Here is a 27,667-nt window from a genome sequence, read left to right on the forward strand (position 1 = left end):
GCTAGAGGCGCACTGCATTGACCAGTTCTTTTAGTTGCCTTTTCACTCCATGCAGATGACCTTGCCTCTCCATATTCACACATCTTTCTTCATTCAGTATACAGAATTGAGTAGGACATCAATTTCTTAGTTGCGTTCTGGATTCGAGGAAATACTCAAGTCACAAGATTGAAAATACTTTTTTTTAAAGTGTGGGCGATTTTGGTAGGAGCTGCCCCCATCTGTTATGGGTTGATCTTATTAGTTTTTCTTTAAGGAAGACACTTTCTCCAAGGTCCAGGAACCTTTCTTTAACCCCTCCTGCTTTCCACCTCACTAAATGAGTACAGAAAATAGGCTTTAAAAAATCTAGGGTACTCTCAGATTGCCCCTCCCAAATATCAGTTGTATCTGTCACATCCTTGACAGGAACCAGATACTAATCAATTTAAGATTGCGTTCTCACATAAGCATCTAAAGTGCAGATACTCTGTGTTGATCGTTGAAGAGAGCTGCTTAGATACCAGGTGATCTGTGACAGAGTTACCATGGACATTTAGAAACTTGATCATATCTTATTCAGAGAGCTGTTCCCTCTTGTATTGATACGTGACAGCAGAGGTGCCAAATTTCCCTTAGAATAAAGCTTTTAATCCACCCAAAGCCTGGCCAAATGAGACCTGACGATTTTGCTCTAAAGAATACAAAAGAGATGACATTGATCTGGGAAGACTGAATGAGTGGGGACCCAGAGACGGATGCTTGGACTAATTAAGTTGGTGGGTAGCTGGCACAGTGGTAGAGTGGGCAGAGGATCAGCAAAGTTGACATCAAATCACCAACGCATCTCTTCCCATTTACCCTATGCCCACCTTCCAGGTTCCTAGCATCTTTGTCACTTTAATCCAAACTGGAAACCCTCTGTAGATTCTTTCTCTTCAACTCAGAGCCTTTGGGTTTTCAGGAATTTCTATTAAGAATTTTTAATTGCTCAGAGAATTAAGGAAGGAAGGAAGAGAGGGAAGGGGAGAAGAAGGAGGAGAAAAAGGGAGGGGAAAGAAGAAGGGAAGGAGTAAGGAAGGTCACATGGTAAAATATTTTATGAATTGCTCAATGCAAAAGGGCATTAACATGCAGGCCTGGGACTCTATCCTTGGGGGGACCTGCCTACAGGGTTGGCCTTTGGCTGGTGTCTGGGAGCTTGGATTTGGGGAGGGTTCTCACCATTTTGAGAATTAAGGAAATGGCTTGCTGTGCCTGGACTGTTGGTGCAGGTAGTGAGGTTTGTGTTGGGCATCTGCTTTCCATCTGGAGTCTGGAATCTTGATGTATGCTGGATGGTAGGTGCCTGTGTGACTGGCCCCCAGTGAAGGCCCTGTGCTCTGGTGAGCTTCTCTGATAGATAACATTTCACATGTGTTATCACAGCTCATTGCTGGGGAATTAAATGTGTCCTGTGGTCTCCACTGGGAGAAGACCCTTGGAAGCTTGCACCTGGTTTCCCCTAGACTTTGTCTGATACTTCTTTTCTCTTTGTTGATTTTTCTTCATATTCTTTGACTGTAATAAATCTTAGTCATGAGTTATGACTATATGCTGAGTCCTGTGAGTCTTCCTAGTGAATCTATAAATTTTCAGAAATGTCTATGCCTTTACCCAGTGGGAACATACTGTTCACATTGTTCCACATCTTGCTTTTCACAATATAAAATGTTTTGAAGACTATTTGCATCAACCTTCATAGATCTTAATCTTTTCCATGCCTGAATAGTATTATGCATAACTGTACTAGAATTTATATATTCAGATCTCAATTAATGGACCTTTAGTAACTTTTATTATTGCAATTACAAATAATGCTGCATTGAACATTTCTATACATGCATCTTTTCATACATTGATAAGTATTACCAGCAGGTTAAATTCCTAGAAGTAGAATTCTTGGGTCAAAGGATATATATGCTTTGCTCTTTGATAGATATTGCAAAATTGCCCCCCACCAAAGAGGCTGTGTGGATTTTTACTCCCATCAACATGCAAGAAGTACCTGTTTCCCCATATTTTTGTTGATATATATTTCTTTATCAAATTTTCAATAAAATTCACCCTTTTTAGGTGTACAGTTCTGTGAATTTTAACAGATATATGTAGTCTTGTAACTACCACCACAATCAAGATATAGAATGTTTCCATCATCTCAGAAAGTTCCCTTGTGGACCTTTGTAGTCAATCCTCAGTTCCTGAAACTGCGTATTGATCTGATTCCTGTCCTTAGTTTTGCCTTTTTCAGAATATCATATAAATGAAATCACACATAGTCTTTTGAGTCTGGCTTCTTTCACTTAGCATAATGCTTTTGAGATTCATCCATGTTGTTGCATTGATGAGTAGTTTATGCCCCTTTTGTTGCTGAATAGAATTCCATTGTATCACAATTTGAGTACATTTCACTAGTTGATGCGCACTTGGGTTGTTTTGAGTTTTTGGTGATGAATAAAGCTGTTAGAAATATTTAGGTACAGGTTTTTGTGTAGACATGTCTTCACTCTTTTTGGGTAAATACCTAAGAGTAGGATTGCCTGGTCATATGGTAAGTATATGTTTAACTTCATAAGAAACTACCAAACTCTTTCCAAAGTGGCTGAGCCATTTTGCATCCCCAGCAGCAGTGTATGAGAGTTCCAGTAGCTCTGCATCCTTGCCAACAGTTGGTATTGTCAGGTTTTTTGGCCATTCTAATGAGTATGTAATAATATTATATATTATCAAACTTTAAAAAAACTTTGCTATTCTAAGTAATAAAAGGTATCTCAATTTTCATTGACTACATTTCTTTAAGTTAGGGTAATTAGAATACTTCTAATATGTTGAAAATATTTCTTTTTCTTTAAATTGCCTATTTATGTTCTTTGCCCATTTTTCTACTAGATGGGTTGATCATTTTATTAATGATTTTTAATGACTCTGTATATTAAGGAAACCAACTATTTAATAGTCGTTGCAAACATTTTCCTCAGTTTGTTATTTTTTACTTTGCTTATGGCATATTGTGCTGCAGAAATATTTTTATGTTGCTTCTGACTTTTGTACCTCATAGGTACAAAACTGAGGAGGTAGAAATAAGGTAACTTACAAATGTGAGATGTAGAAGACAGGGGGCTGTAAGGCTGGGAAACGTGGGTGAATCAGTTCACCCCATCCCCACTCTGACCCCCACACTAGTGATATTTGGCCAGCACAGATTGTCTCAGTCTTTCTCACCAGCAACACATACCCAAGGCTTGTTGACAAACGCAGCTGCTTTGAGAAAAGGTAGAATCCCCAGGGCACAATTCTTCAATTTCAGATGTGGAAGATGATTTGTTTAGCGGGAGCAATGTGTTTATTGCAGAGACCATCAATACACGAGATTGTTAACACTGGTTGGCTGAGACACGGGATTCCTGTCTGCAGTCTCAATGATATCACTCTGCCAGAAACAACCCTCTTCTTGCCAACCCTATACTTGAGTATGGGATTCGACGATGTCCGCAAAGACCTATTGTGCTCCATGCAGTCTGTGGGTAAAAGAATTCAGGAAAGGCCAGAAGGGGTGTGGGTGAGGAGGTAGACGGAATGGTGGGAGGAAGTAAGGAGAAGGAGAGACAGGGAAGGGGAATCCTTTGCTTCCTTATTTCCCACACCCAGATCCTCTGTTGGCATTTGATTTTTGCAGTCATTAACGTTTTTAGAGTCAGGCACATCAGTGCCAAGTCAGTTAGTTACTTGCTGCTAATCTGAGAAGAGCACAGCCCACAGCAAAAGGAATGGTGGGATGGAGAGTGTGGAGTTGGCAGAGTCTGATTTGCAGGAAGAGCTTGTGCACTCCCACCCCGGTTCCACTGACCCGGGTCACTAAATGGGCTCTTCCCACCCAAAGCTGAACCTCTGAGGCGCCCACTCAGGATCAGCCAGTCTACTTTGTTAGGATAAATGCACTCCTTTTCTAACTAAAGAGCTGTGAACGGAGACTAACCAGCTAATTAACATCTCAAAGAGCAGAAACAAAAGATCATTAAGTAAAAGCAAGTAACTTTCTCTGAAGTCTTGGGTTCAGGAGTTCAGTGGAACAGGACCATGGGTATTTACTCAATAACCTGACTCTCTACCTCTCTTTCTATTCCCACCCCCGCCTATCCCTTCCCTTCTTATTCTCTGGCTCCTTCTCCCAAGCCTGTGTCTATCTTGTTTTCCCTCCCTCTCCTTTACTTTTCACCCTTTAACTAACTGGTCATCATTGAGGCCTTGAAGTACATTTTTAGCATTTGTCTATTTATTGACATTGTACTGACTTCCTCGACCTAAAAGCAGGCAGGAAAAAAACCCCACCAAATTAAACTGCTTTATCCTCAAACTTGACTCTGGATTTATTAATTGGGAGAATATGGGGGGGGGGGTGAAATGTAAGATCTTTCTATTTGAACAGAACTTTGGGTGAGTTCTTTTGCATTGTGTCACCTGAGAAGGAATGAAGCTGAGTAATTTCTATGCATCTCTAATGCAGGGCAGTGCTTAAGGCAGTGGAGTGGAGTTGAGAGACTTGGATCCAGTCACTGCTCTGCCAATTGCAAGCTGTGTGACTTTGAGCAAGTCCCTTAACCTCCCTAGGAACTGTAATCCCAGCCTCTGCCTCGTAGCTGCTAGCTTCTGACCATCAGGGACTGAGAGACTTCATATTTTATTTTATTTTTTCACATCTTTATTAGAGTATAAATGCTTTACAATATTGTGTTAGTTTCTGCTGTACAACAAAGTGAATCAGTTATATGTATACATATGTCCCCATATCCTCTCCCTCTTGAGCCTCCCTTCCATCCTCTCTATCCCACCCCCTAGGTGGTCACAAAGCATCGAGCTGATCTCCCTGTGCTATGCAGCAGGTTCCTACTAGCTATTTTACATTTGGTAGTGTGTATATGTCAGTGCTACTCTCTCACTTCGTCCCAGCTTCCCCTTCCCCCACTGTGCCCTCCAGTCCGTTCTCTAAGACTTCATATTTTAAAAATATAACATTGTCTGGTGTCATCAGTGACAACAGTCCAGACAGCCCCTTCAGCCAAATCCTCAAAGTCAGTCACTTTTCGCTTCTGGATAATGAGGTTGGCTTCTACGTACAGCGCTAGTGCCACACAACAGGCACCGTACTAAGCCTCAGTCATGTGGTGTAGGGTAGGGTAGTGGCTAAAAGCCTGGCCTCTGGATCCAGAATGCCTGACTTTAACTCCTGGTCCCAACATTTACATCAGTGTAAGTTTGGGCAATCTTCTTAACCTCTCTCTGACTCAGTTTCCTCACCTGTAAAGTGACAATAATGAGGATAATAATAGTACCTGTAATTTGTGACCTTATTTGGAAGTAAAGTCTTTGCAGATGTAATTAAGGATCTTGAGATCATTCTGGCTTTAGGATGGACCCTAAATCTAATGACTGGTGTCCTCCTAAGAGAAAGGAGAGGGAAATCTGATACACACAGAGACAGGGAAAAAGGCTATGTGCAGACAGAGGCAGATATTGGAGTGATGCAGCCATAAACCAAGGAATGCCGGGAGCTACCAGAAGCTGGAGAAGGCAAGAAAGGAATCTCTCCAGAGTCTTTGGCCCTGTTAACACCTTGATTCTGGACTTCTGGCCTCCGGAATTGTGAGAGAGTAAAATTCTATTGTTTTAAGTCACCATGTTTGTGGTAATTTGTTGTGGCAGCCCTAGGAGACTGATACAGATGATGATAATAGTACTACCTCACAGGAGTGTTGTGAACGTTAAATTAGTTGCTGTGTTTAAAGTGCTGAGAGCAGAATCTGGAATGCATCGAGGGCTCTTTTGTAGGTTGTTATTTAAATTGTTTGCTCACTGACTCTTACCTAGCAACCCTATGAATTCCGTACTATTGTGACTCCCATTTTGCATGCAAGGAATTGGAGGCTTAGAGAGACTGAGCAAAGGCGAGGTTGTTTGGACTCTGCTCTAGCTTGAGCCACCCTTCAGAAGTCTGTGGAGTTTGGCTTTCTACTGATGGATCCTGGTGACTGTTGGCTTGGCGACCCCTCATAATGGTGCTCTCTCAGCAAAGATTCACCAGTCCTGGGTCACCAAGAAGCCCAGAAGGTATAGAGAAGACCTATCATGATATGGTACTTGCTCCTCCTGGATGCGTCTTCTCAGCTCTGGTCTTGGCACAAGCAGAACCACGCTCTGTCCACACTTGACTGTGTGGTTGTCCTATGACCTGACTTCACGGGGGTGCCTCAGCACCTCATCACAAGAGACAGCGGTGCGCCGCCTAAAAGACCACACCCTTCCTATCCAGGTACTTCAAAGATTCCTGGTGGTTCCTTGTTTACCCCTATGGTGCTGAGTGTAAATTATACAAATGATTAGAAGTAAGTCGGATCACTTAGAGTAAGACAAAGCCCTCACCAGAACCTGCAAGGCCCCACAAGCAAGGCACCCAGTGACCCCACCCCTGACCATCTCTTACTATTTTCCCTTTCATCACTCATCCAGCCACACTGGCCTTATGGCCAGGCATTGTTCCACCCCAGGTCCTTTGCACATGAAGTTCCAGTTACCTTAAATTCTATTGCCCAAGTGGTATGCTTGCTTTCTCTTTATTCCTATCACTTTTAATATCACCATCTCAGGTCTTTCCTAATTACCCTATCCTGCCTCTTCACCTGCTTTTTCTCTCTCCTTAGCACTTATAATTATGTAACATACTATAAATTTTACTTATCTTGCTTATTATCTTTTCTTTCAGACTAACGTCTAAGCACCATGAGGATGGGGATGTTTGTTTGATTTGTTCACTGCTGTAGCTCAGAGCCCAGGGCAGGTCTGTGAATAGTATAATGCATTCAATAAATAATTGTTGACTAATTGAACAATGAATGAAACAACAACTATAGAACTCCCGAACCGAAATAGGCCAATCCATTAAATATCCAGAGGTAGCACGTGAAGAGAGGACTACTGGAACAACTGAGCTTTGGAGCATACGGAGGGGAGCTTGCTTTTGAAGGTGACAAGGAAAAAGATTTGGTGGAGAAAGAGGGGAACAGAATTCCAACTGAAGGAAATCTCATGTTGACAAATGTCAGAATCCAAAATTCATTTATTCATTCAACTAGGGATATAGCAATGAATGAGCCAGAAAAAAAAAGTCCCTTCACTTAAGGAACTTACAGTCTAGTGGTCATAATGTCAGGCATTATGATCTCGGGCACACACATCTGCTTATTGGAATGGTGAGATGGGAAGGGCTTAAATTTCTGAAGGGCTGAGGGGTCCAAGTAGACCAGTGAGGCTTTCATCTGGCAAGCAGAAGGAAGCTACATTAAATTCTTAATTAGGGAGAACCCTGGGAATGTCAATTATGGAGGAATTCTGCAGGCACATGAAGGATGGATTCTGATAGGAAAGGGAATTAGGGAGATACCAGAAAGGGCTATTGTAGAAGAGGTGGGGGTGACTGGAACAGGGGGGTGGATATCACCATAGAAGAGGTTAGGTCTAAGGGCCCTGGAATGAAGCACCTGGGAAAGGATCTTAAAGCCCTTGAGTGGGAGAACAGTCTAAGTGCGTGTCACCAAGAACTCCTCCGTGATGGAGAGGAAGGAAGATCGCAGAAAGGGGGCAGAGACTCTAGGAGTTGGGGAAATGGCAAAGCCAGATTAGAACCAGTCCCCTGAGCTTCAGTGATTCTTCCATCACTGGGCTGTGTAAACACAGGAAGGACCACAGCACTGCACTGATGTTTACTCTCCAGTGCTTGTCTGTATTGGCTGCTTTGTTCTCTATGTGACAAGCCAAGCTTGGTCCGGATGTGACCCATCAGAAGTTGGAAGTGATTTGAATCTAGTGAGTCTCACTGAATCCGCAGAGCAAAACTTTTGTTGTTTTTGCCAAAAACCCACCACATCTGTCAACACCCCAAATCCTTTTATTAATGGAGTAAAATTTTAGGATAATGTTTGGTACCATGAAGTGGAGGTACTGGGATTTCTCTGTATAGCAGAATTTTGACTAAGGACAGATTACATAATTTTAATCATTAATAGGATGCCAGCTGTGGATGTCATGATGGCTGTTTCTGTAAGAATGAAAAAGAATCAGCTTTTTTTTTTTTTGCCTCTGAAATAGCTAATTGGCTTGAAATCAGTCTGTGTTTTCTCAGAGCTTGAATTTCCTTCACTTTTGTCTCTGTCAAGTGAAGAGCTGACATTTCTACCTGGCTCTCACCTCAAACAGAAAAGCTTTCTCATTTGTCATATGAAAGGAGGAGAATGGGAGGGAAGTGGCAGTCTTGAATTCTCCAGGATAGTGAGACAATTCAAAGGAAAACAAATACAACACTTTGCTGTTGATAGATATTTTTGGTAAAAATGTTCCCTGAAATTGTTTTTTGAAATACTGTTTCACATTGTATGACATAAGTCACGTTTCTGTTATCCACAAGGGAAATGAATAGCTTTTCAGGGGGAAATACAGTCATTGTGAATTTTCTGTAACAGAACTTGACTGTAGCAGTCATGGCATCTGAAAGAGCTCTGGGGCCTGGGAAGAGAGGGCAGTTACTGAAGTGGTTCCCTTTTATGAATACATCCTAGATATGTCCACCTAGACCCCCGCGTCTGCTACCGCTTCCTAAGAAGAGTCTGGCTTCCTCCATGTGATAAGGACTTTTGAAAATTACCTGCCATGGTTCATAGAAAACACAGTATTTTAATTATTCCTCTCTGGGTAATCTAGTCGGTCACATGAAAAACAAACTTAGCCATTATTTTTTTGATAATACAGCTTTTGAAAATTGTGTATGAAAAATTCCTAAACTTCCTCTCTGATCTAAGTTCTTTTTCTTATCATATCTTTAATAAGACAAATATGATGAAAGCCTTGAATATATTCTAATAATATGGATATCATTGCAAAAACTGGGCAAATGTGGAAAAGTATACTTCCTTATTTTTATTCTCTATTTTTTTACTGAAGTACAGTTGATTTACAGTGTTGTGCTAATTTCTGCTGTATAGCACAGTGACTCAGTTATACACACATATACGCATTCTTTTTTTTACATTCTTTTCCAATATGGTTTATCTAAGGAGATTGGATATAGATCCCCGTGCTATACAGTAGGACCTTGTTGTTTATCCATTCGAAACGTAATAGTTTGCATCTACTAACCCCAAACTCCCAGTCAATCCCGCTACCTCCCCCCCTCCCCCTTGGCAACCACAAGTTTGTTCTCTATGTCTGTGAGTCTGTTTCTGTTTTGTAGATAAGTTCATTTGTGCCGTATTTTAGATTCCACATATAAGTGATATCACATGGTATCTGTCTTTCTCTTTCTGACTTACTTCACTTAGTATGATAATCTCTAGCTGTGTATCCATGTTGCTGCAAATGGCATTATTTTGTTCTTTTTTATGGCTGGGTAGTATTCCATTGTATATATACACCACATCTTCTTTATCCGTTCATCTGTTGATGGACATTTAGGTTGCTTCCATGTTTTGACTATTATGAGTAGTGCTGCTATGAACATAGGGGTGCATAGGTCTTTTTTTTTTTAATCTTTATTGGAGTATAATTGCTTTACAGTGTTGTGTTAGTTTCTGCTGTACAACAAAGTGAATCAGCTTTATGCATACATATATCCCCATATCCCCTCCCTCTTGAGCCTCCCTTTCACCCTCCCTATCCCACCCCTCTAGGTCGTCGCAAAGCATAGAGCTGATCTCCCTGTGCTATGCACCAGCTTCCCACTAGCTATCTGTTTTACACTTGGTAGTGTATATATGTCAATGCTACTCTCTCACTACATCCCAGCCTCCTCTTCCCCCACTGTGTCCTCAAGTCTGTTCTCAACATCTGCATCTTTATTCCTGCCCAGGTTCATCAGTACCATTTTTCTAGATTCCATCTATATGAGTTAGCATACAGTATTTATTTTCTCTTTCTGACTTACTTCACTCTGTATGACAGACTCTAAGTCCATCTACCTCACTACACGTAACTCAATTTCTTTCCTTTTTATGGCTGAGAAGTATTCCATTGTATATATGTGCCACATCTTCTTTATCCATTCATCTGTCGATAGACATTTTGGTTGTTTCCATGTCCTGGCTATTGTAAATAGTGCTGCAGTGAACATTGTGGTACATGTATCTCTTTGAATTATGGTTTTCTCAGGGTATATTCCCAGTAGTGGGATTGCTGGGTCATATGGTAGTTCTATTTTTAGTTTTTTAAGGAATCTCCATACTGTTCTCCATAGTGGCTGTATCAATTTACATTCCAATCAACAGTGCAGGAGGGTTCCCTTTTCTCCACACCCTCTCCAGCACTTATTGTTTCTAGATTTTTTGATGACGCCCATTCTGGCCGGTGTGAGGTGATACCTCATTGTAGTTTTGATCTGCATTTCTCTAATGATTAGTGATGCTGAGCATCTTTTCATGTGTTTGTTGGCAGTTTGTGTATCTTCTTTGGAGAAATGTCTATTTAGGTCTTCTGCCCATTTTTGGATTGGGTTGTTTGTTTTTTTGATATTGAGCTGCATGAGCTGCTTGTATATTTTGGAGATTAATCCTTTGTCAGTCAATTGCTTCCTTTGCAAATATTTTCTCCCATTCTGAGGGTTGTCTTTTCATCTTGTTTATGGTTTCCTTTGCTGTGTAAAAGCTTTTAAGTTTCATTAGGTCCCATTTGTTTGTTTTTGTTTTTATTTCCATTACTCTAAGAGGTGGGTCAAAAAGGATCTTGCTGTGATTTATGTCATAGAGTTTTCTGCCTATGTTTTCCTCTAAGGGTTTGATAGTGTCTGGCCTTACATTTAGGTCTTTAATCCATCTTGAGTTTATTTTCGTGTATGGTGTTAGGGAGTGTTCTAATTCCATTCTTTTACATGTAGCTGTCCAGTTTTCCCAGCACCACTTATTGAAGAGGCTGTCTTTTCTCCATTGTATATTCTCGCCTCCTTTGTCAAAGATAAGGTGACCATATGTGTGTGGGTTTACCTCTGGGCTTTCTATCCTGTTCCATTGATCTATATTTCTGTTTCTGTGCCAGCACCATACTGTCTTGATTGCATGTATCTTTTTGAATTATAGTTTTGTCCGGTTATATGCCAGCAGTGGGATGGCTGGATCATATGGCAACTCTATTTTTAGTTTTCTGAAGAACCTCCTTACTGTTTTCCATAGTGGCTGCACCAACTTACATTCCCACCAACAGTATAGGTGGGTTCCCTGGAAAAGTACACTTTCAACTGTTCAGTGATAATAATGAGTTAGTAAATATTCTCATTAAGAAAAGAAAGAAACAACTAGAGTCATATCAATCTATTTCCCACCTCAGGGCTTTTGCAGTTGATACTTCCTCTTCCTGGAATGTTCTTTCTCCTTCTCATAGCTGTTGTTTTCTCATCATCCAGGTCTAAGCTCAAACGTCACCTTCTCAGAGAGCCTTTCCTGACCCTCAGTCTGATCTCCCCACCCCAACTCTGCTGCAAGTCACTCTGTAACATTCCTTGGTTTTAATTTCTCCTCAACACTTTTCATGACCTGAAGTCACTTATTTGCATACTTCTTTTCTGGTTCATCTATCTCCCCAACTAGATGTGAACTCCAAAGATCAGGGACCTTGTTGGTCATTTTCATTGGCTACTAAGATTAGTGCCTGAATGAATGGAAGGAAAATGATATAATCAAAATTGTTGTATTTACGGAAATGACTAGGTAGAACTTTTGGACAGTTTGAGGGAGGAAAGCATTCAAAGTTCTATTATAGTAGAAACATTGCTGCAGTGTGCAACCCTCGGGTATTAGATATGTAATGTTTCGTCTAAAACGTGCTTGTTGTAAGCTGTGTTTGTCAATATCACGACTTTGGGAAGTGAGGTAGGTAGTACTCAGGTAGGTAGGCAGTACTTAGGGGGCTCTTTTCCAAATTCCAGAGCCCTGGCAGCAAAAAGGACGTTTCTGCCACACCAGGATGTTTTGGCTTCAAGGTCTTTAAATCATGACTCTAATTGGATCAAAGCGTAAGTCTCATGGGAGGATCAGATCAGGGTTAGCTGTTTTAGCAGCTCAAAATGCTTTAAGAAATCAAGTTCTTTCCATCTCTCTGCTCAGCCATCCTTGGCTGGACAGTGTCTGAGGAAGAAGAGAGAATGCTTCCTTTCTTTTCCTAGGCTTGCCCCAGCAGACTTCCTCCAGGGTCTCACAGGCCATTTTGAGAGTATATGTCCACTGTTGAACCAGTCACTGGAGAGGGATTATGCAGAACAGTCAGCCCCTTTCTAGGAGGTGTATGGGCTGCTTGGGGGAGTGGCAGGCATCTGAACAAAACTGAGGTTCTTTTGGGAAGCGAGAAGGGGGGAAGTGCTGTATATTTCATTTATGATTCCCTTGTTTGGAAGCAATAGATAATGGTGTTGATAAAACTTTTTCTCCTAAGTTTTGTACTGTTCGGTCTGATGGGTACAAACTGGTCCAAGATTCTAGAGATGGATGCAGACTGGAGACCCAGGCAGTTCCAGTCCTTTGGATTAAGTCCAACCTGTGCTCACAAGCTCGAAGGGGAGCTCCTGTGTTGGTGCAGCCACAGCTGCTGAGAAAGAGGGAAAGAGGAGGAGGGGACGCAGGTTCCTCTTTCAGTTGCTTTAATCCCTTCCCCTGTCCTTAGAGAAGTGAAAACTATTTTGGAGAACCCATCTCATTTCCACATGCTTTTTTATTACTTGATCCTATCTTTCTTCCCCAAAGCCTAAGAAAAAGGCTTGGGGATAGCTTGGGAAGCTGAGAGAGGAAGGATGATAATGGAGGGAATGGTGTAACCATTCCATTTCCTGTTTACCTCTGCTGTAGGCTCTATTTATCCTGATTAAAGTAAATTTGCCTTTTATAGAATTCTCCTTCTGGAACTTTTTATGTCCCATGATGGTAAGAGTATGAACAGGATAGACAAGATAATGTGAATGATGAAATGTTCAAGACTCCACAGCCCCTACGCTGTTACCAATTACTTAACATATAAGTGTGGTTGAAGTGAAGGAATGTGTCAAGCCAGGAAATGTCATGAAGTAGAGGGACTACGATGTTCGATGATACACTCTGAATACTTTTTAATATCATGCTCATTTTCCGGTAGATTTTAGAAATGAGGAGGGCTATCCTTGCTTTCTTTGTTACTTGAACCTACATGACCTATTAAACAAGCTGATCACCGATCTAATTCTGCCCATTCTCCTTACCATAGCCACTAACTCAGTTTTGGCCTTCGTCACAGTACAGACAAATCCTTTTGTTCTTGTATTATTTCCCAATTACTTTGCAAGTGCCTCATGGATAAAGATCAGCTTTTATCTATCTTTGCTGTCTCCAGAAAGCCAGCACAAGGCCATATAGAAAGGGGAAGAAAATCAATGTCTATTGATTTCTTGTTGATATTTTCTATTCTTCTTTTGTTTTTAGAGTCTGAAGTGAAGATATTTTGCTCTAAAAACATACTGGGCATCCTTGGCTTCTCCTGTGTCATCGCTGTGGTAGCACTGCTCGCTCTGGGGCTGACCCAGAACAAACCACTGCCAGAAAATGTTAAGGTAACTCAAACCCCTGAGTGTGTGTGTGTGTGTGTGTGTGTGTGTGTGTGTGTGTGCATGCACATGTGTTTGAGGGGCCCTGGGTGGGGCGGAGGGAAAGTGAGGTTATGGTAAGTCAGAGCATACAGTAGAAGTTGCGGTTCTGGAAGCCCAGGAGCAAGTCAGTCTCCGTGGAACTGGGCAAGTAAAATGGCAGCGGATGCTCATTCTGAAGGAAAGAACGCCTTGAATCAATTAGTGGTGGGAAGATGATTGTCTTTGATTGTTCAGCAAATTGATTAAATCAATATTCTAATAGAGACAAATGTTTTTATTCACCACATCCAGATCTGTGATATACTGTGCTGGTATTCTACGATCTAGTGCTATCTCTGCTTCTTACTCACTGTTTCATTGTGGAAACAGTGAACTCTTTGTTTATTGAACACTGCATTCTTTGTTCTTTTTACTCCATTATTATTTTATTTATTTATTTTTTGGCTGTGTTGGGTCTTCATTGCTGCACGCAGGCTTTCTGTAGTTGTGGTGAGCGGGGCTACTCTTAGTTGTGGTGCGCGGGCTTCTCATAGTGGTGGCTTCTCTTGTTGTGGAGCATGGGCTCTAGGCACGTGGGCTTCAGTAGTTGTGGCAGTCAGGCTCAGTAGTTGTGGCACACGGGTTTTAGAGTACAGGCTCAGTAGTTGTGGCACACGGGCTTAGTTGCTCCACAGAATGTGGGATCATCCGGGATCAGGGCTCAAACCCACGTCCCCTGTGTTGGCAGGCGGATTCTTAACGACTGTGCCACAAGGGAAGTCCCCTTACTCTATTATTATCACTATCACCAAAGTTATAAAATTTATTAGACAGCTCTGTATAAAGCACTTTGGGAGACAAAGATTGTGGAGAAGACTTGTTCCTCATCTCCAAAATATTAAATAAATCAATTTTAAAATCAACTTAAAAAAGACCCCAGAGAACACATACATGTATCAAATATAGTAATTTGAAATGAATTCATGGATGAACAGACTTCTTGTGAAATTTCCACATTTGAAGAGCTAGTTAGTATCATTAAAAATAATTAGGGTCATTAACTCTGCTGTGATTTAGTTCTGCTTCCTTTCAAATTCATCAAAGTAGAATTTCAGAGACATGGATAGCTCACTAATACCTTGTAATATGGTCATCATTTTATTTAATCCATTAATGTAGAAACATATGGTAAGTTTAAATTTGTATTGCAAATACACCAATGTTAAACTTTCATTTGAATTATAATAAATAAATCTTCAAGGGCCAAGAGACCAATATGCTAATGAAGGCATACGTACACGTGGGCAGAAGTTAACTTGACTACAGAGGCCCTGGAATACATATACAGAAGTATATATTTTTTTGCATTTGAAGATACCAAACTGTGAGCCTGGAAAAATGGATGCATATGCCAGGCCTCTGAAACTATTGCCAACCACCCAAGCCATTTGCTATATAGCAGAGGCCTGGATATTACATTGGCACCCGTTTGCCACACAGATTCAACCCAGTGGGGCTGTGCACAGCAGTCCCTTTGTCAGCACAGAAGGCTGATACTGTCTCATTGTCAATGGTCTCTTGCTTTTTAATATTGAGTGATATTGGCTCTCCTGGCAAAACTTCACTCACAACTTAAGGCTCATGACATCTTGGTTTTGCTATTTGTTTACCAGCTCCAAAAGTACATGATTGCCTTCTTGATTTGACCTTTTTATATCTTCATTATTGCATCACTGGAGAGGGAGACTGCCTAGGAGGCAAAATCCACGACAGACTTAGGCTCTGTGTTCTCGGTGAATACCCGTGGTTGTGGATGACCTTCCGTCATTCATGATGTTTGTCTTCAAGACTGCCGTGATTCTGTGTTATTGTGTTTGCCTGGAAAAACGGAGCAAGGTCTTTGGCATCTGAAGTGTACCTTTATAGCAATGTCACTGGCTTGATCCCACTAGGACCCTCTGAAGAGCCGTGGAGAAAGCACTTCAGAATGATCTACCCTAGGGATTTATCTCCTGGTTCTCATCCCCTGTTGGTCAAGGGTCGTCCCAGAGGTTGTTAACTCCTGGGCACTTCCAGTTTTGCACATGTGTCAGAAGGGCTATGTGGGTACCACAGGTGACCTACTAGGTGGTAGGAGAGAAGACCCTGAGAAGAAATAGAGAGATGAGAAGGTACAGGTGGAGCTGGAGTAAGAAGGTTGGTCAAGGACATGTGAAGTGGCCACAAGAGGTATCTGAAGCATCACTATACCTATTGCTTTTTGTAGAGGGAGAGTCGTTTGTACAAATAGTTTCAGAACAATAGAGACATATTAATACAGAGGTAGGTGCAGTGCTATGGCAGCCCAGAGGTAGGAGTCACCAATTGTGCCTGGTCACATGAAGACTTCATGGAGGCGGCAGCCTTGGGGCCAAGTAATAAGGAACACTAGGAGTTTCCCAGAAGGTGAGGTAGGACATGTTCTTTACAAAGACCATACCGTGTGTTACAGAGTGGCAGCCTAAATTAGCAAGTGATCTTGGGGAATCACCAGCAGTTCAGTATGGCTGGAATATTAAATATGGGGCAGGAAGGAATGGTGGGAGAGGAGACTTGAGTCTGAGCTTAGTTTGCCTAGCTCAGGAGTGGATGTCTCATCCATTCAACTCTAGTAGTGCTCAAGATTGGCTCCATATTAAAAGCACCTGGGAAGCTTTTTAAAAATACTCATATCTGGGCCCTACTCTGGGTCAATTAAATCAGAATCTCTGGGGTGAAGCCCAGGCACTGCTATGTTTTAAAAGCTTCCCAGGTGATTCTAATGAGCAGTCATGCTTGCCAACCACTGCTTCGAAGGTTTCAAACAGGAAGGTTACGCCCAGATTGTGTTTCCAAGATTCCTCTTGGCTGGAGAGCAGATTAGGAGGAAAGACCAGTTAGGATGTTCCTGACATTGTGTAGACAAGGCAGTTGAGCCTGGAACTAAGGCATTGTCTGTGGAATTAAGGCATTAAGGAGATAATGTGAGAGACACTTAGGTTGACCAGATCTTAGTGATTAGATTTCTTAGAGGACATTTTAGGATAAAGATGGAACACGTTGGGATGTAATGTTGAGAACAACCTCTGCATGCTTCTGTTTAAAGAGGGTGGTGGCCATAAGCCCCTCTATGGAAAGACTTTCAGCTGTCTCTCTACCCACTGCCTCTGATTCTTCATCCCTGTCTTATTGCAGGGATAATTATTCTGTCTGCTCAGAGTGTGACACAACATGGGCCATGGGTTCACACTGCCTGGGTTTAAACCTCAGCCCTGCTCTTACAGTCACAGGACATAACTTCTCTGAGCCCCAGTTTCTCCATTTGTAAGACAGAACTGATAATTGATATCTCATAAATTACTGTAGGAATGAAGTGGGATAAAGTAAATGCAGTGTGAAGTATGGAATAGGATGCTGGCCCATTGCAGGTACTCAGTGGTTGGTAGCTCATGTGTTATCATTATCATCTTTGTAGCCTATCTGTCTGGTGACAAATCGCCACTTATCTTTTTCCCTGCCTCTTCCCATCTGACTTGCCTCTTCCCATCTGACTTGCCCTCTTCTAGCCCAGTTCTGGTCAGCCCTCCAGTCCTGAAGATCCAGTCTTGTTGTCTTCCTGCCTGGTCCAGTCTGGGTTCAGCCTTGCTGGGGAGGTGGTGGCCTCATGCCTGGGCCACATCTGGCAAAACACAGGAAGTCTTTATTGTACTGATGAGTCTACTTGCCCAGCTACCCAGCTTGTAAGCATATTGAGGACAAGGACTGGGTTTCATTTGTCTTTGCCTATTTTTTAATACTCTTTCACTCAATTTATTCATTTAATAAATAGTCATTGACCGTCTACTCTGCTTTAAGCCCTAGGGATACAGCACTGAGCAAGACTGGCAAAGTCCTGACCCTCATGAAGGTTATAGTCTAGTGGAGGAGATAATCATTAACCAGATAGTCACAAAATAAATGTTAAATTATGACAGCACAGCCTCTGACTTGGGTGGCTGCCTCATAGAAGTTTGCTGACTCAGTGAGTAGAGTGAGCATCTTGAACAGGTAAAACTGCTGCCTCCTTGGCTGTGAAGAGCGTGTGAAGAAGGACTAGCCCGACAGCAGAATCTGTCAGCCTCTGCCTCAGGCTCCCCTGCGGATGCTGGCTCCCCGTTCTCACTCCCAGAGCATACCCAGTTCAAACCTCCAGGTCGCAGAACCTGGGAATCTACACAGGTAACAGGCGTCCTGGGCTGTTCTCATGACATTGAAGTCTGGGAACTACTGCCATGTAGATACGCAACGACCACGTTGCAGAAACAAACAAACATAGGGCTTAATGAACTGAAGAATCATGAGCTGTACCTGTGTCCCCTGGGAAAGTGCCTTTGTCCTGGTGGACTTGGCGGGGAGGTAGAGTTGAGGTCTGCTTGGTTTACCACTTCCTTAATTGCTGGTTTGTCACTGGCAGTTAGCGAGTTGTCAGATATTCCTTTAGCACAAACATTGTACATTCTGGCACACACAGAACACCACAGGTTTCTCTCGAAGGCACCAAACTGATCCAGTCCCAAACCACGTGCCTTAATTAAAAGCTGCCACTTCTGTGGAATGCTGGCCAGGGACCAGACAGCTTTGATTTCAATCCCAGATCTGCCATTTGCCAGCTCTGAGACTTTGGGCAAGTGTATTCTCTCTACACCTGTTTCCTTATGTGTTACATGGAGATGGTACCTACTTGGAGGATGGTTGTGAGGATTAAATGGAATAATATCATACCACTAACTCACTTACCAGAGTGCCCAGCACATCAGAAGCCCTCAGTGGAGACCAGCTGTCAACACTGCTTTGGGGGAGATAAGTTCTAGGAAAGGCCCTTAGCTGTTGGTGTGTTGTGGTCACTGAGCTGGGTGCTCCCAGGATTTCCAACTGCTGCTAAGGGAAAGTGGCCTGTCCCCAGGCATCTGCTTTTGTCACCGGGAACTGAAGTGCTGTTCTTAGATGAGCGCTTGTGACTTTATCTTTTTATGGAGAATTTGGAAGAATTTACCTCAATTTTCAACCTCAAATACTCTTGGAAAATATATTATTTTTACTCCAGTGGACTTTAAAAAAACAACAACTGGAGATGAGTGGTGGTGATGGTTACACAACAATTTGAAAGTACTTAATGCTACACTGTACACTTAAAAATAGTAAAAATGGTCAATTTTATATTCAGTGTATTTTACCACAATTAAAAAAATGAAAACAACAACAAAATTGAAGTTTGTATTAAAGGTCTAGAAACTCCAACTGAAGAAAAAAGAAAGGAGGAAAATGGTCTCTGTTTCCAGGCCCTGCCAGCATCACTGTAGCTAATGGAGACCTGATTTGTTTATAGAGTACTAAAGTCACATTCAAAAGGACAAGCTTTGTTTATTCAAAAGGGCTAACTGAGGCAGACTGATGAGGTTGCTGAAGTTGCTGTTAAAGCTACAGGGACACCAGAGGGCAGGCAGCAGAAGCAAGAAGAACTACAATCCTGCAGCCTGTGGAGCAAAAACCACATTCACAGAAAGATAGACAAGATGAAAAGGCAGAGGGCTATGTACCAGATGAAGGAACAAGATAAAACCCCAGGAAAACAACTAAATGAAGTGGAGATTGTCAACCTTCCAGAAAAAGAATTCAGAATAACGATAGTGAAGATGATCCAGGACCTTGGAAAAAGAATGGAGGCAAAGACCAAGAAGATGCAAGAAATGTTCAACAAAGACCTAGAAGAATTAAAGAACAAACAAACAGAGACGAACAATACAATAACTGAAATGAAAAATACACTAGAAGGAATCAATAGCAGAATAACTGAGGCAGCAGAACGGATAAGTGACCTAGAAGACAGAATGGTGGAATTCACTGCTGTGGAACAGAATAAAGAAAAAAGAATAAAAAGAAATGAAGACAGCCTAAGAGACCTCTGGGACAACATTAAACGCAACAACATTTGCATTATAGGGGTCCCAGAAGGAGAAGAGAGAAAGGACCAGAGAAAATATTTGAAGAGATTATAGTTGAAAACTTCCCTAACGTGGAAAGGAAATAGCCACCCAAGTCCAGGAAGCGCAGCGAGTCCCATACAGGGTAAACCTAAGGAGAAACATGCTGAGACACACAGTAATCAAACTGGCAAAAATTAAAGAGAAAGAAAAATTGTTGAAAGCAGCAAGGGAAAAACGACAAATAACATACAAGGAAACTCCCATAAGGTTAACAGCTGATTTCTCAGCAGAAACTCTACAAGCCAGAAGGGAGTGGCATGATATACTTAAAGTGATGAAAGGGAAGAACCTGCAACCAAGATTACTCTACCCGGCAAGGATCTCATTCAGATTCGATGCAGAAATCAAAAGCTTTACAGACAAGCAAAAGCTAAGAGAATTCAGCACCACCAAACCAGCTCTACAACAAATGCTAAAGGACCTTCTCTAAGTGGGAAACACAAGAGAAGACAAGGACCTACAAAAACAAACCCAAAACAATTAAGAAAATGGTCATAGGAACATACATATCGATAATTACCTTAAACGTGAATGGATTAAATGCTCCAACCAAAAGATACAGGCTTGCTGAATGGATACAAAAACAAGACCCATATATATGCTGTCTACAAGAGACCCACTTCAGACCAAGGGACACATACAGACTGAAAGAGAGGGGATGGACAAAGATATTGCATGCAAATGGTAATCAGAAGAAAGCTGGAGTAGCAATACTCATATCAGACAAAATAGACTTTAAAATAAAGAATGTTACAAGAGGATCAGGGGCCGGAGACCTACGGGAACAGCGGCCCGGGACCCGCGCTGCCCCCACCCCTCCTGAGCAGGCGCCCCCATGGCCCGACCCCACTGATTCCTTCACTTGGCCATGCTCCCGCGGCCCCTGTGGCTGTTTTGGGACATGAGCCCCCCCGGGGGAGTCGTGCTGAGCAGCTTCCGGAGTCGAGACCCCGAAGAGGGTGGGGGCACAGGTGGCCGGGGTGTGGGCGGGGGGCAGGAGGAGGAGGAGGAAGACGATGAGGCCCCTGTGTCTGTCTGGGACGAGGAGGAGGATGGTGTCACCTTTACTGTCACAAGTCACCAGTATCGGCCTGTTGATCCCTTGGCCCTGAGGCCTCCCCCGCGTTACTCCCAGAGGCTCCGAGCTGGCACTCTGGAGGCCCTGGTCCGACACCTGCTGGACGCCTGGACATCAAGGACTGACGTGACCTTCACAGCAGCCTTCCTGGCTACTCACTGGGCCTTCACCTCCACGCCTGCCCTGCTAGGGCTTATGGCTGACAGGCTGGACACCCTTGAATCTCATCCTACTGATGAGCTAGAGAGGACAAAAGGGGTGGCCATCTCTGTACTGTCAACCTGGCTTGCCTCTCACCCTGAAGATTTTGGCTCTGAGGTCAAGGGTCAGATTGACCGGCTTGAGAGCTTCTTGCTTCGGACAGGGTATGCAGCAGGGGAGGGTGTTGGGGGGGGGCAGCGCTGACCTCATCCGCAACCTCCGGTCCTGGGTGGACCCCCAGACCCCCGAACTTCCTAAGCCCCTGGCCCTCCCCGGCGATCCCCCTGCTGACCCCACGGATGTCCTGGTGTTCCTTGCTGACCACTTGGCCAAACAGCTGACCCTGATAGATGCGGAGCTATTTCTCAATCTGGTCCCCTCTCAGTGCCTGGGGGGTCTGTGGGGTCACAGAGACCGGCCAGGACATTCCCACCTCTGCCCATCTGTCCGGGCTCACAGTTTAACAAGGTGGCAGGGGCAGTGGTCAGCTCTGTCCTGGGGGATACCTCAACCATAGAGGGGCCTGAGGAGGTGACCATACGGCCACTCCGTCCACCCCAGAGGGCCCGGATGCTGGAGAAGTGGATCCGTGTGGCAGAGGAGTGCCGTCTGCTCCGAAACTTCTCTTCAGTATATGCTGTGGTGTTGGCCCTGCAATCCAGCCCCATCCACAGGCTTCGGGCAGCCTGGGAGGAAGCAGCCAGGGACAGCCTTAGAGTCTTTTCCAGCCTCTGCCAGATTTTCTCCGAGGAGGATAATTATTCCCAGAGCCGGGAGCTCCTCCTGCAGGAGGTGAAGCTGTAGCCTTCTCTGGAGCCAAATTCCAAGAAGTCCCCGAGGTCTGGCTCCCAGGGTGGGGGTGTGGTCCCATACCTTGGCACCTTCTTGAAGGACCTTGTGATGCTGGACGCAGCCTCCAAGGATGAGCTGGAGAATGGATACATCAGTTTTGACAAGCAGAGGAAGGAGTTTACTGTCCTTTCTGAGCTGAGGCAGCTCCAGAACAAATGTCGTGGCTATGACCTCCGACCTGACCCCGATATCCAGCGGTGGCTACAGGGGCTCCGGCCACTGACAGAGGCCCAGAGCCATCAAATGTCCTGTGAGGTGGAGCCATCCAGTACCAGTTACCCTCCTGCCCTGCAGGTGCTTCGGCCTATGCTGGTCATCTCGCAGTGGACAGAGGTGCTGGGTTCTGTTGGAGGTCCCACACCCCTTGTCTCCTGGGACTGGCCCAGTGTGGTGGCAGAGGAGGTGCCTGGAATCCCCGCTCCACTGCTGACCCGGCTGGCCCAGCACATGAAGTGGCCGTCTGTCTCATCTCTGGACTCCGCCCTGGAAAGCACACCAGCCCTGCAGAGTCCCGCTGATCCCAGCCACTTCTCTCCCCCAACTTCCTTCCTGAGGCCTTCTCGAGGTCACTGCTGCTCAGCCTCCTGTGGCTCCCCACTCAGTGGGGGTGCAGAAGGGGCCTCCAGGGGGGCTGGATATGGGGGAGGGGGGCCTGGGCCAGGGGCTTCTGATTGCCGCATCATCTAAGTCCAGATGGAGCTGGGGGAAGACGGCAGTGTCTACAAGAGCATCTTGGTGACAAGCCAGGACAAGGCTCCAAGTGTCATCAGTCATGTCCTTAAGAAAAACAATCACGATTCTGCGGTGGCTTCAGAGTATGAGCTAGTGCAGCTGCTCCCAGGGAAGCGAGAGCTGACTATCCCCCCATCGGCTAACGTCTTCTACGCTATGGACGGAGCTTCACTCGATTTCCTCCTGCGGCAGCGGTGACGGCCCTCCACTGCTACAATGGGCCATGCCAGTGGCCCTTCTGCCTCGGGAACTCCCCCAAGTGAGGGAAGAGGGGGTTCTTTTCCCAAGATCAAGGCCACAGGGAGGAAGATGGCCCGAGCACTGTTCTGAGGAGGAAGCCCTGTTGGCTCCTAGAACTCATGGTGGCCGTGCCAGATGTGGGGAGCCATCCTGAATGGTGGCAGTTGCTGCACTGGGAAAAAATCCAGAAGGATGGCCAACCACCCTGGGGCAGTGAAGCGCCAGTGGTTTACCAGACAGCCGAGATCCAGCCCTATGGGAACTGGTAATCTTGGTACCCAAGACGGATACCTGTGTATAGCTTCCCACTTTCCATGAATGCAGCACACAGCTAGTGCTGGAAAAAGGATCCGTTTCTGATTCCTGGCCACATCCTAGCATGCTAAGGGCCAAGGAAAGGCCTGGAAGTAGGGGGAAAGGAAAGACCTGGAAGTAGGGGGAAAGGAAAAGCCTAGAGGCTCTGAGCCCCAGGGGAAGGGAATGGTAAGAAAAAGGTTCTAGTAGGAGTTCCTCTTCCTACTCTGGGTGTTCCTGTCACTGTGACAACACTAATAAACCAAAACACTACCTGAACTCTAAAAGAAAATGTTACAAGAGACAAGGAAGGACACTACATAATGATCAAGGGATCAATCCAAGAGGAAAATATAACAATTATAAATATATATGCACCCAACATAGGAGCACCTCAATACATAAGGCAACTGCTAACAGCTATAAAAGGGGAAATCGACAGTAACACAGTAATAGTGGGGGACTTTAACACCTCACTTACACCAATGGATAGATCATCCAAAATGAAAATAAATAAGGAAACAGAAGATTTAAATGACACAATAGACCAGATAGATTTAACTGATATTTATAGGACATTCCATCTGAAAACAGCAGATTACACTTTCTTCTCAGGTGCGCATGGAACGTTCTCCAGGATAGATCACATCCTGGGTCACAAATCAAGCCTCAGTAAATTTAAGAAAATTGAAATCATATCAAGCACCTTTTCTGACCACAATGCTATGAGATTAGAAATCAATTACAGGGGAAAAAATGTAAAAAACACAAACACATGGAGGCTAACCCATACGTTACTAAATAACCAAGAGATCACCAAAGAAATCAAAGAGGAAATAAAAAAATACCTAGAGACAAATGACAATGAAAACACAAGGATCCAAAACCTATGGGATGCAGCAAAAGCAGTTCTAAGAGGGAAGTTTATAGCTATACAAGCCTACCTCAAGAAACAAGAAAAGTCTCAAATAAACAATCTAACCTTACACCTAAAGGAACTAGAAAAAGAAGAACAAACAAAACCCAAAGTTAGCAGAAGGAAAGAAATCATAAAGATCAGAGCAGAAATAAATGAAATAGAAACAAAGAAAACAATAGCAAAGATCAATAAAACTAAAAACTGGATCTTTGAGAAGATAAACAAAATTGGTAAACCATTAGCCAGATTCATCAAGAAAAAGAGGGAGAGGACTCAAATCAATAAAATTAGAAATGAAAAAGGAGAAGTTACAACAGACACCACAGAAATACAAAGCATCCTAAGAGACTGCTACAAGCAACTCTATGCCAATAAAATGGACAACCTGGAAGAAATGGACAAATTCTTAGAAAGGTATAGCCTTCCAAGACTGAACCAGGAAGAAATAGAAAATATGAACAGACCAACCACAAGTAATGAAATTGAAACTGTGATTAAAAAATTCTTCCAACAAACAAAATCCAGAACCAGATGGCTTCACAGGGAATTCTATCAAACATTTAGAGAAGAGCTAACACCCATCCTTCTCAAACTCTTCCAAAAAATTGCAGAGGAAGGAACACTCCCAAACTAATTCTATGAGGCCACCATCACCCTGATACCAAAACCAGGCAAAGATACTACAAAAAAAGAAAATTACAAACCAATATCACTGATGAACATAGATGCAAAAATTCTCAACAAAATACTAGCAAACAGAATCCAACAGCACCTTAAAAGGATCATACACCATGATCATGTGGGTTTTATCTCAGGGATGCAAGCATTCTTCAATATATGCAAATCAATCAGTGTGATACACCATATTAACAAATTGAAGAAGAAAAACCATATGATCATCTCAATAGATGCAGAAAAAGCTTTTGACAAAATTCAACACCCATTTATGATAAAAACTCTCCAGAAAATGGGCATAGAGGGAACCTACTTCAACATCATACAGGCCATATACGACAAACCCACCACAAACATCATTCTCAATGGTTTTTCCTCTAAGATCAGGAAAAAGACAAGGGTGTCCACTCTCACCACTATTATTCAACACAGTTTTGGAAGTCCTAGCCATGGCAATCAGAGAAGAAAAAGAAATAAAAGGAATACAATTTAGAAAAGAAGAAGTAAAACTGTCACTGTTTGGAGATTACATGATACTATACATAGAGAATCCTAAAAATGCCAGCAGAAAACTACTAGAGCTAATCCATGAATTTGGTAAAGTTGCAGGATACAAAATTAATGCACAGAAATCTCTTGCATTCCTATACACTAATGATGAAAAATCTGAAAGAGAAATTAAGAAAACACTCTTTTTTTTACCATTGCAACAAAAAGAATAAAATACCTAGGAATAAACCTACCTAAGAAGACAAAAGACCTGTATGCAGAAAACTATAAGACACTGATGAAAGAAATTAAAGATGATACCAACAGATGGAGAGATAGACCATGTTCTTGGATTGGAAGAATCAATATTGTGAAAATGACTATACTACCCAAAGCAATCTACAGATTCAATGCAATCCCTATCAAATTGCCAATGGCATTTTTTCCGGAACTAGAACAAAAAAATCTTAAAATTTGTATGGAGACAATACAGACCCCGAATAGCCAAAGCAGTCTTGAGGGAAAAAAACAGAGCTGGAGGAATCAGACGCCCTGACTTCAGACTGTACTACAAAGCTACAGTAATCAAGACAATATGGTACTTGCACAAAAACAGAAACATAGATCAATGGAACAAGATAGAAAGCCCAGAGGTAAACCCACGCACCTATAGTCAACTAATCTATGACAAAGGAGGCAAGAATATACAATGGAGAAAAGACAGTCTCTTCAATAAGTGGTGCTGGGAAAACTGGACAGCTACATGTAAAAGAATGAAATTAGAACACTCCCTAACACCATACACAAAAATAAACTCGAAATGTATTCGAGACCTAAATGTAAGGCCAAACACTCTAAAACTCTTAGAGGAAAACATAGGAAGAACACTCTTTGACATAAATCACAGCAAGATCTTTTTGATCCACCTCCTAGAGTAATGGAAATAAAAACAAAAATAAACAAATGGGACCTAATTAAACTTCAAAGCTTTTGCACAGCAAAGGAAACCATAAAGAGATGGTAAGACAACCCTCAGAATGGGACAAAATATTTGCAAATGAATCAACAGACAAAGGATTAATCTCCAAAACATATAAACAGCTCGTGCAGCTCAATATTAAAGAAACAAACAACCCAATCCAAAAATGGGCAGAAGACCTGAATAGACATTTCTCCAAAGAAGACATACAGATGGCCAAGAAGAACATGAAAAGCTACTCAACATCACTAATTACTGGAGAAATGCAAATCAAAACTACAATGAGTTATCACCTCACACCAGTTAGAATGGGCATCATCAGAAAATCTACAAACAACAAATGCTGGAGAGGGTGTGGAGAAAAGGGAACCCTCTTGCACCGTTGGTGGGAATGTAAATTGATACAGCCACTATGGAGAACAGTATGGAAGTTCCTTAAAAAACTAAAAATAGAATTACCATATGATCCAGCAATCCCACTACTGGGCATATACCCAGAGAAAACCATAATTCAAAAAGACACACGCACCCCAGTGTTCATTGCAGCACTATTTACAATAGCCAGGTCATGGAAGCAACCTAAATGCCCATCGACAGACGAATGGATAAAGAAGATGTGGTACATATATACAATGGAATACTTCTCAGCCATAAAAAGGCATGAAATTGGGTCATTTGTTGAGACGTGGATGGATCTAGAGACTGTCATAGAGAGTGAAGTAAGTCAGAAAGAGCAAAACAATTATCGTATATTAACGCATGTATGTGGAACCTAGAAAAGTGGTAGAGATGAACTGGTTTGCAGGGCAGAATTTGAGACACAGATGTAGAGAACAAACGCACGGACACCAAGTGGGGAAAGCCGCCGCAGGGGGTGGGGATGGTGGTGTGATGAATTGGGTGATTGGGATTGACGTGTATACACTGATGTGTATAAATTTGATTAAAAAAAAAAAAGCTTCAGGGACTTTTAAGAAAGATTCTAAAGGACCAGTATGTCTGAAGAGACCAAAAGAAGTTAATTCACACCGTTCACACCGTTGCCCATGTTACCTGGCTTCTGGGGTTTTTGTTGCGGGGAAGGGGTGGAACTCAGCCCCATGGCACTACTTTATATTAGACTGTGTATATTAACATCTTTTAGGACTGGAAGGAGTTTAGGGACTATATAGTTCTAACTCCCCTTATTCATTCATGTGTTTTGAGCAACAGTTGTCTGTTGAATTCCTTCTTTGTACCTAACATATAATAGGATCTACCATTGTAGATGCTGGATATACCATAGTATGCAACACAGACTTGCCCTAATATAGCTTAGGATCTAATAGGGAAGACAGACATTAATCAAATAGCTACGTAAATATGTAATTACACATTGTGGCAAGTGCTGTCTTTAGAGGGAAAATACAGGTTGTCTGAGACATGGATTAGGAGGGTAGACTCAGATCTGAGAATGTCAGGGAAAGCTGGGATCTCAGGTGAAGGGCTTTCTGGGCAAAGTCTCTGGAACAGAAACCTCGTGGCCAGTGGG

General features: G+C 42.9%; 1 protein-coding gene and 1 pseudogene across 2 annotated transcripts in view; both read left to right on the forward strand.

Moving 5' to 3' along the window:
* The window catches only part of ENTPD1 (ectonucleoside triphosphate diphosphohydrolase 1), an 85,596-nt gene that overhangs the window by 38,876 nt on the left and 19,053 nt on the right, over positions 1 to 27,667 (forward strand). The window contains exon 2 of the mRNA XM_082673430.1: positions 13,494 to 13,621. Within this exon, the coding sequence (XP_082529556.1) occupies positions 13,494 to 13,621 (128 nt within the window). The remainder of the gene's footprint in view (positions 1 to 13,493; positions 13,622 to 27,667) is intronic.
* Positions 20,546 to 22,870, forward strand: LOC309834525 (ral guanine nucleotide dissociation stimulator-like 2; annotated as a pseudogene). The gene has a single exon. The product of its transcript is annotated as a ral guanine nucleotide dissociation stimulator-like 2 (transcript).

This window comes from Grampus griseus, assembly GCF_964374135.1.
Source record: "Grampus griseus genome assembly, chromosome: 16".
Taxonomy (NCBI): domain Eukaryota; kingdom Metazoa; phylum Chordata; class Mammalia; order Artiodactyla; family Delphinidae; genus Grampus; species Grampus griseus.